This window comes from Egretta garzetta, unplaced genomic scaffold, assembly GCF_000687185.1.
Source record: "Egretta garzetta isolate BGI_Z169 unplaced genomic scaffold, ASM68718v1 scaffold712, whole genome shotgun sequence".
Taxonomy (NCBI): Eukaryota; Metazoa; Chordata; class Aves; order Pelecaniformes; family Ardeidae; genus Egretta; species Egretta garzetta.
In genome coordinates this window covers 258,807-268,955 of record NW_009258883.1, presented here as the reverse complement: position 1 = coordinate 268,955, position 10,149 = coordinate 258,807, and the positions used below count along the sequence as shown (strand labels likewise).

General features: G+C 36.7%; 2 protein-coding genes across 2 annotated transcripts in view; one reads left to right on the top strand and one right to left on the bottom strand.

Annotated features, from left to right (window-relative positions):
* Window positions 1–347, top strand: part of SELENOP (selenoprotein P) — a 6,976-nt gene extending 6,629 nt beyond the window's left edge. Inside the window, exon 5 of the mRNA XM_009633868.2 lies at window positions 1–347. This exon is cut by the window's left edge and continues 597 nt beyond it. The gene's annotated coding sequence lies outside the window, so the exon portion shown is untranslated.
* A 95-nt stretch (window positions 348–442) lies between these two features.
* Window positions 443–10,149, bottom strand: part of CCDC152 (coiled-coil domain containing 152) — a 14,652-nt gene continuing 4,945 nt past the window's right edge. Inside the window, exons 3-8 of the mRNA XM_009633857.2 lie at window positions 6,487–6,555; window positions 5,372–5,436; window positions 3,769–3,871; window positions 2,932–3,059; window positions 1,912–1,998; window positions 443–1,428 (exon numbers count right to left, since the gene is read on the bottom strand). Of these exons, the coding sequence (XP_009632152.1) occupies window positions 1,306–1,428; window positions 1,912–1,998; window positions 2,932–3,059; window positions 3,769–3,871; window positions 5,372–5,436; window positions 6,487–6,555 (575 nt within the window). The 3' untranslated portion in view covers window positions 443–1,305. The remainder of the gene's footprint in view (window positions 1,429–1,911; window positions 1,999–2,931; window positions 3,060–3,768; window positions 3,872–5,371; window positions 5,437–6,486; window positions 6,556–10,149) is intronic.

Below are 10,149 nucleotides of genomic sequence, written 5' to 3'. Positions count from 1 at the left end.
CAGCCACTGACACCTGACAGTGACAGGAGAAGGCAGGAAACTGAGCCTGAAAAACAAACTAAGCGCCTTAAAAACACGAGGGAGTCCTACTGCCTAAATTCGTACAGTTGCGAGAGTGGAAAAATTGACAGATTAAGTGTTCTTATTGCCCCAAATTAAAAATTATACAGACAGGTGTGGAGAGTTCAAATATTGCGAAGAAGTAGACTTTCAGAGCAGTGCTCTTAGAATTGCGCCGTACCTGTCAGATCGGTGAAAAGTTTCATCACTTAAAGGAATTCCATTGACCCGTAGTTTGTTTTTCAGTGGGAGTGGGAAGGTGTCTGCATTCTTGATTAATTTGTCTGTCTTGTTTCTCTTCTAACATTCTGCTTGCATTTGTGAGGACAGGAGCATAAACTATGACCTAGGGGCGCCTGTCTGATATTTTTGCAATCAAGAATAGAAGATAACCAAAAGAGATATTTTAATCGTTTTTTTATTAAGAAGGTGGAATATATTCAAAAGTTGGTTGGTGGGTTGGTTTTTTTTCTAACCTGGGGATACAAATTAGGTACAAGAAAAGCTTACTCCTAAGCAACGTGCCAAAATAACTTTTTATCTCAAATGTAAGATATAAGCAGTAATTGCATTATTTTCATGTAACAGATTTATATGCTTAACTTTTATGGCTTAGATACGGTATCAGGGTCCATTAATACATTCGACTACAGCTTGTAAAACCCCGCTCAATCAGTAAGATCGTGCCTAAAGTGAGAAGCAGCGTTAAAAACTCTTCATGCAGAATCAGCACCAGTATCAGAACGAGGGAGGGGCAGAACAAATTCAGTCTTGGGTTTAATGTTTATCTTTGTTTATAACAGAGCTGCATTTGATAAATCGGTATTGATTAGTGAGGTTGTATACCACTTACACTTGTGTTAGCTGTCTGTAGCTTAGCATTCCTAACTTTTGATTAACCGAGTTGAAGTAAAAATACCGTTGTTGGAAGGATTCCTGGATGAAGAAGAGAATATTCATGGAAGGAAAACTGCTTTGAAAGCGTACACGATAATTAATGATGGTTTAATAGGGAAATTATTACTCCTACGAAACCTGAATCTTCTTATTGTGAATGCTGATTAGCAAGAAAGTAGCCGTGAATATACACAGAAGGCATGTCTTTGGAATATTTGGCAAGAGCGTCTTCAATAAAAAATATTCTGTATTTCTTCGTGTCTTCTTTTTACTTTCAGGGGCACAGTTTGAAATACACTGTTTCTATTTCTCCTTGTATGTACCACTGAAATACTTCACGTCATTTACTCAAAACCGCCTCCGTTTGAAGTGCGGGTCTTGGCCTTTATGAAGACGTTGCTCTAGGTCTCTTATGGTGTTTCGGAGAATTTCAATTTCCTTGTTTTTCTCCTCCTGGAGATGCTGCAGCTTCTGTAAAAATGCAAGCAAAGGCTTTGTTCTTAAACGTCACATAGAATTATGTAACAATACAACATGCTATTGCCAGTGAGGAATAATCTACTAAGAATACTTTCCCCAGTATGTCGCATCACACAAGTACGAAGATGTGACCTCCCCAGGATCCCGTCTGTGACATCCCGCAGTCCCGAGCCCACAAACCCAATGGTGCACATACATAATTTATATTACCATCATTCTGTTTTAAGTTCCCAGGCTAACAATTCTGTACCACAGCCGCTTCACAGCTGGGCTTTTGGTGTTGAACCCCAGCTTTACCAACACCAGTGCAGCAAGACACAAAATTGTTGTCTAGAGGTGGGAGGGGTGCGTGGGAGGGGGAGTAAGATGGACCCGTAAGGCGCTGCCCTCCCCCCGCCCCAGGGCCCCCATGCAGCTCAGGCGCAGCAAAACCCCAGGGAAGGGGGGTTTGGAAGGGGCTGTCACAGCACCTACCCTTCGATAGATACTTTGTGGCAAGACAGAGGCCTCTGAAAACGCGTTCGTTGTTTTATTCTGAACTCTTGCTAATTTAGCGTTGAACTGAAAGAATCGGGAAAAGATAAAACACTTAGGAACCCAACAGGAAAAAAAAAGAATGTTAAATGCCACAAGTATGATTTTCACTTTTTTTTTAATAGATTTTGTACCTGAAAGTAATAATGGCAAGCTTACATACTATTTAATCTTAGGACAATGCATCTACTTAAGTTTATTTGAAACAGAATGCAATTACAAGTTGTTTCTTAAAAAAAGAATGTTTCAAAAAATTGCAAAAAGTTAGTAGTACAAATATGATAATCCAAATACATTTAGACGAACAAGAAGAGCACTAAAAAAAAATTTTGAAGGCTCCACAGCCTTATGTCTTCAGGAGGAGGAAATGCAGAGGATGCTAAAAGCCTCTGAAACCATCACCCTTCCCTGATGTTCCAAGGGTAACTCAGCCTGAACACTTTCACATATTACTTCTTTTTGATATGTGAAATATTTGAAGTATTTCCCTAATTTTTTCTGTAATGACAGTGGCTTAAAACCTGAGCCATGAAATGCATGTTGAATTCTATGAGTCGAATCTCCGCAGGATTAGACAACTTCAAGCTCTGGGCAGTTTATAAAAATATATGTCTTCCCAGCATTCAGAAATTAAAAAGAATAAAAATAAGCAGAAAACTTAGTTTTTCTATAGCTCAAAACCTAGCAAAATTTTCAAAATAATTTAATTTAAAACAAGAACAAGGCAAACTTCAGTCTCCCTGTACAACGGGTAGAACTCTACTCCTGAGCAGCAGCGACTCAGATGCCATTAGGGAAGGGAGCACAGGCCACTGATCTTTGTAAAGACAACTGTTTTTGAAGTTTCTTAGATTCCGTCATATTACTTTGTTAAATACTAATCAACATTTCTCGCTGCACAGTCTCTTCTAAGTTTATCCAATGCCCAACTGATCTTTAACTCAGCTTTGTAATGCATACCTCTATCTGCAGTTTAATTATTTCATTCTGCTTCTCTTCATTTTGAATTTTCAGCTGTCTAGTGAGCTCTAATATTTCCAGTTCTTTTCTCTCTCTCTGTTCTCTATACTCCGCTTCTTTTATTTCAACTAGTAATACAGTGACACCAAATACAATCATTACAGAAGATGTTTAGATGGAAAAATAACATAATTTCCCAAAACCTAAAACTTTTTTGAACAGCAGGTCAGTATTTCATTGGAAAACAATTACATTCAAGCAAAAAACATACTTCAGAAGTATGTGAAAACCACCCAGTCCCATCCCAGTAAGGCAGTCTCTTTAAAGAAGCATCGTATTTTACAAAGAGCTTGTCTGGCTTTTTTTCAGCTAAGTGGATGACCAAAAAATCCTACTCTTCAAGACTATGCCAGTAATGAAAAAAATTAATGTAAAAATCAGGTTTTTTTCTCATTGCAGTATCATTTATTTGTGAAAATAACGTTTGAGTCTCCCGAGCATAGCTGGAACACTCTAACAGCAGTCCAGCTGATAGTTCAAAGCAATTTTCCAGTCAGCCCCAAACTTCACCCTTTCAGATTTTTAGGTCCAAGTTCCCAGTGTCTGTTCTACGTGTTTGGGAATTTCTGCTCACCCTGTGCTGCTGTACTATTGCCTCATTGCCACTGTCTACTCTCTTGAGCAAAGATAAAATTAAATTAAACACTGTCCACCTCTAGCTTTCATATGTTTCCATTAAGAAGTGGAACTTGTACTCATCCTAGATGAAGCACAGCTCCTACAGGTTACAACATGTTTTACCCAGTGCTATAGCACTTAAGTCTTCAGAGAACTTACATTTTTCTCTTATATCGCAATTCAACTGTGTTATTTCTAATTTGTGGTCTTCCTCCTTGTTTTTGATTTCTACCATAAGTTTCTCAATCTGATCTTTATATTCCTGCAAATGTAAAAAGCTTCATAAAAATCCCGAGGTGCCTGTGCCCTTAGCCTTCTGCAAAGCACAACATTCATGTAAAAATGTACAGTACTCTGCAATTCCGTACTTGTTTTAGCCTTGATCTAGTAAATTCAAAATGCCCAGTTACTTCTTACACAATCTGGCTGAAGTCCACCGATGAAAAAATGTAGCAGATTTCATTGTATTACAGCTGTCACTTAATTTAAAATTACAAGTTGTACTTACTAGGAGAACAGGCAAGTAGAGAGGTAATACTCCTTTCCCAAGTCCAGGATCTGACACAGTGCTGCAGTTAGTTGCGTGACTACAGTTTTACTTTTGTGGATTTTTGACTGTAAGATTGTGTGACAGAAACTGTATTTAAACTATGAATTTTGTTAATACTGCTTATACGACATTTTCCACAGCTTCATACTGGCAGCCATAGAAACATGCATGGCATTAGCAGTAGTGATGCTGGTGGCACTGACACTCAAGTAAACAGACTGAGCATGCCCATTAGGCATTTGCGCCAGTAAGTTCTCCAGAATTATTGAGGAATTGGCTGTGGCTGCCAATGTAGAAGTGCTTATGCCAAAGCTCTTGTGGGAGCCTTCTGACAAGGCAGGTAGCCACGCACCAGTGGCTCGTGGCACTCACAAAGGCCACTCCCACTGTTTGGTGGGAATAGTATATATGGACACAGTCAAGTGAAGTGCCTTCAGAGCAACACTAGGAAGTTCCACCACTCCCATACACCTGCATAATGTATAGAATCATAGTTTCTTTGTGAAAATTCCTCCTCAGAAGGCATTACTTATTTATTCTCAAACTGTCAACAGTTCTATTGGCATAAAAATTTAATTTTAACTCACAGTTAGTACAGACACAGGCAAAGAAAATCAGCAGAAAGATTCCTAGTCCTATACAGGTAACAGACGTGCAATCTTAGCACTGAGAACCAACGCATCTTGTGACTAGCCCTGCTGGTGTTACCTCCTTTCCAAACAGGAGTGGCATAGATAAAAAGTAGAGAAATGGTAAATGGAATTTATTATGAGACACAGAGACCTATTTTCTTTGTATCATTTACTCCTAAAGAAACTACAGACAAAATTCAGACAGTTCTTGATTCCCTGGCAGTACAGCAGGCATTGTGAATATCAAAACCTTATTTCTGCACAAAAATGTATTTTAATGCAAGGGATTAGATTTTAGAATGTAAAGGTGTATTTAAAGCTAAATACAGCTAAAAAAACCCCACGTGCATCTTAGATTGAGACAGAGTTCTCAGCACTTAGTGGTTTTGACCTCTTAGTCCCTCTAACACATCCTCATACTGATGTCATGAGAACAACTCTTTTTACACAGGATAAATGTTAGGAAAAGTGCAACAATAATGGCATCAGTAGCAAACACAAGAATATAAAGGTATATGAGCTACTACAACAGAGATAAAATACTATTCCTCTACCTACAGAATGATCATCTGTGATGTACCTGTTCACAAGCCTTTAGTTTCTCTTCCAAGATGTGAATGGTACCCTTCAGTCTATCATTTTCATCTATGTAAATAAAAAAAAGACGATACACTAAAAAGTACATTTTGACAGTATTATTAGCATGAAAGCAGAATAAGTAAATTACTTTAATTTTTTGACTTGTCTGAACTTTGAGAAACTTTTTAGTAGCATGATAATCATCATTTACAGAACTACATAATTTCAGTCTCCATTTTGTTAACAAGAACATTCATAGTTTAATAATAATATTATTATTAAATGGTATTACTATTTTGAACTGTCTTTAGCCTTCTGATAACATGATGCATTCAAAAAAATCTAGATGCAAAGTTCTTTAGCTCAGAAAATAAAAGATTATTAACATGGCTACTACAGTTTTGAATTGGAAGACGCAACACCTAAGTACTTGTTTCACCAAAACTAGAAAGTAGTATCTCAAAAACAGGAATTAGAAAAAGCAGATAATGCTTTTTTTTGATTATTAAAAGTCACTTTGAGTATTAAAAGCAGCCATATACTTCCAATTTTTCGATGTTTATTGGTGTTTATGCTAATACGCATTGAGCACACAATGGGAATAAAATTAACTACACAGCATACAGCTAAACTGTGGTATAAAGATATAGCAAGTATTTATGTATTTTATTTTAAATTGGCAATGAGTAATTGTCAAGTATTTATGGATAACAGCTAAATTTGAATAACATTACACTGGGGATTAAGACTCTGGTTTAACAAAGTGACAAAGACTATGCATAAACGCTTTTTAATGGTTGAATGGTACTTTCTGACTTTTTGTAAAATTGATTGTGCTATGCTGAAATAAATTTAAAGCCCAGCTATTGATTAAAAAAGCCTCACTGAGGCAGAACTTTTACATGTGGATTCTAAGTAGGATAATAGCAATAGACATAAGTGTATAGATCACCAAAATCTGCACAAGATTGATTTTAGACACATTTTATTTCCTTTCTGTTTGGCCGCCAATGAGTTTCTCTCTCTGAAAAAAACAGTCAATATGAACAAAAAATTTAATATGCCTTCTCATTCTAAATTACAGTACAGTATATACAAGAGCATTTTTGCTATTACCTTTCATGTTACACTGGTTTTCAATGGTTTGTGTTAGACCCTTTATCACGTTCTGTAGAGTAGTACATTCTAAAAGAAGTGAAAAATACAGCATTTTTAATAATTTCATCACCATTTTAATTTTATAATTTGTTTATAAACTTTTCTGAAATATTTCATAATAATCTTGATTAAATAATGGTCTAAGTCTTCTTACTGACTATACAAATAACTCAGATCATTATTGCATGGTTACTGCTTAGCTTTTAGTTTGACAATAGGTTAAAAACAATTTTATCAAGCAATACGAACAATTTCATAAAACTACTACATTTTTGTTTCTAGCCAGAAAATAAGGATGTTATTGTTTTCTGGGCAATAATGGAAGTTTTTCATATCAGCATTCCAGCAATTTGACGTAATTAATGAAACCGAGGCTTACTTCCCGAACAGCATCTTTGCCAGGATTCTTTTTAACAAGACCAACATTATCCACTCATTGCAGTTTCTCACCCCCTTTTTACTGCACATTAACATTCATCAGGCTCAACATAAATCTGGAGAGATTCAGAATATGCTACTATATCCCCATTATCTCATTTTAAACAAAATAGTTATGTGTGTGTGTAGGTATATACATGCAACTTGCTATCAGTCTACATATTTTTATATATATAAAAATTATATTTTTAATATTTGAAAGCCATATGGACTGCCTGTAATATAAAATTTGGTTTTCATTAAATACTATTTTTATCCCTTATGTTCTTTGTAACATTATCACTGAAGTTACAAAACTTTCAAAGACTGGGAAGACAGAGGACACTAAAACTGAGTTGTTTACTCTTAAAACCTTTTTCTATTTCCAGAGGTCTACTGCATTTCTTAAGGGGCTTTTAATTTCCGCAACTGATGAAGTACACTAAATAACAGTTACTCAGAAGTCCAAAGCTCTGTTGAAAATTGTAGGTGATATAATAAAGACTACATTACAAATAATGGAGTCAGGAAGATGCATTAAGATCCCAGCTCAGAGATTCAGTTTTCCACTCAATCTTTGTGACCTTTAGTCTATTATTCCATCAAGTCTGCTTTTCATGCAGCTGTGTACATTAGCCAGCTGTATTCTCCCGTTCTTCCATGCTTCCAGAAAAACAGTAGAGGGAGCACGAACAGCACAGAAACATTGCCTGCCCTCAGTTCCTTTACTGGTTCAAAAGCATTTTTGGAAAAATCCTATTCAAAATCTGAAGCACTAGGTTAGCATGCCCATTTGTACCAACTACGTGTACTACAAAATTTTTCCCATTCGAAAAAGTATGGAAACAAACACAAATGCTTGTAATTCATGCACAAATTGGAAAGACATCTATGCATTGGAGTAAACAATAAGACAGCACCTTGAATCACAGCTATTTAAGTGCAAGCCACTCTTTTGTCCAATCCCAAGAATAGCTGCTTATCTTTCTTATCTTTATTGGACGTATCTTGGCAAATACAGTTGTGACTGGAAAAAATTACTGGGAACCTGCAAGTTTTGCTTATCTACTTTAAGGAAGTAAAAGCATAATTTTGCTAAATGGTTGCAGCTTTGTGGACCACCGGCATAGCATCTAAGTGCTCTTCTTCCAAGTTTAATATCTATAATTTATTTCCGTTTCTTCCATCTGCATTTACAACTGAAGCTATTGGCTTCTTTTAATAGGGAGATGACATCAACCACTTTTTCCTTTAACACATTTGAAACACTAAGTCAACAAATAGGCAACGCTGAAGATCCTAACAGAGCCACCTTAAGTGTCCCATAGACAATAATGTGATTGCTTTCTTTTTAAAAACTACAGTACGTTTTAGTTCAGAATTGTAGCCTGCACAAGAGTCCATTTAGTCACCATAGAAAACGTTTAGGAGCAGAAAACAAGAATGCCAGTCTTGCATCTGTCTTAAGTGGATCTGCAATGATTTACACTGAACAGAAACCATGGTTCTGAATCTCACCTTCATTTAGCAAAGAACACATCAAAACAACAAAGCTCATTTATGACCTTTCAGAACATGTACACACTTGCCCAGTTGCTCATCTTTTCCCACCTTAACTTTGGTTGAAGTGTTTCACCCTCCTCTCTCCCTTGAGCTTCAGGAGTTTTACTTCTTCCTTGGCATTTCTTTCAGCACTCCCACTCTTACCTTAAACAGTTCTAGAGAGACACTTCTGGCAATCAAGGTATCATGGAGCCATCAGGTTCTCACTTACACTTGTTGGAGATTTCTTGGGGCGTGAAATACTATTCCTATTTCTGTTTCTCATAAGAACGAGAGTTCTTCAGCCAGAATAAAATTCCACTCCCTCCACCCCTCCACCACTAGCAACCACAAACCCTTGAGGGTGGGCAGAACAACAGCCTTTCCTTCCATAATGCTCTTTCTCTCTGCTCCTCTGATACAAGGACCATGTTTATTTTGAATCACGTATGAACTGTTCACCAGCATGTGGTCTCTCTCCATTCAAAGGCTGAGTTGCTTGCCTATCCTGTAAATTCATTTGCTCTTGTGTTACATTTTTAACAGGACTTGAGAATGCTCTTTGACTTTAGAATGTACATATATTAAGATTGCATGTTGACACTGTTCATCAATAAATTGACACAGCAATTTCACTTGCCTTTGGACCAACTCTTCAAATGATACTTCCAGGAAATGTGGCTGAGCTGAGTTCCGGGAAGCGGCTTGGGACATAAAGCTAAGAGAAATATTTTTTCTGAGGCCACAGTTGGCAATATCACTGTATGAAAGCCATTCTCCCAACTAGAATCTGTTGGGATAACTGTGGCCAGAGTAAGAATGGAAGTGTCAATGCTACATTTGGTCCCTTGCATCTTCTCCAGTTCTGCACAGGATCCTTCTATAACCCCATCAATAATAAAGAGTGGGTTTTTTTAATCCCACAGAGCTTTGACTTTCAAAAAGGTTTTACAAAGAATCGAATTATTAGATGCAACACTTTCAGTGCTCTGATTCTGAATAGACTGTATGCTATTACCTCTTCCAAAGGGTCAATGCTGCAGGTGAATTTGATAAATGTGCAAAGACCATTTTATCCACTTCAAAAAGAAAAAGCAAAATGCTTTAGAAACATTATATGCTTACTATAATTTCTAATCACTACACCAACTGTCATGTCCTTTCGAAATACTTTTTAAAGTTACAGTCACTGCCGATCTCCAGTAACATGGAAACTGTTTACTTGAAGATTCCTCTGACAGCATCTGCTGTGGATTATGGCAATTTGCTGCCCAAGATGGTTTGTGAAACTCTTTTCTCTGATCACAATTAATGAATATAGTTAAAAAATATAAACTTTTAAACACTTCATGCCATGATACTTGAAGTGTTTACCTTACTGGTAAGCATGTTAACCTAATAGGACAGCCATGACAACTGTCTTAATTTCTAAATACGTTCTATTCCTTTGGCATCTCTCATCTACCTCTTACTTCCTTATCGTCAAATAGCTTTCAGAACCACCTCTTGGATTTCCCATGTTGTTTCAAGTTACTGCTTTTCACATTTTTCATTACTACTACTAGCAGTTCTGCAATCTCTCTTACTCATTGACAATTATCCTTGGCTTCCAACAATTCTGCCTCCTATCTATATCTGTACTGATTTGTACAATTACCATGA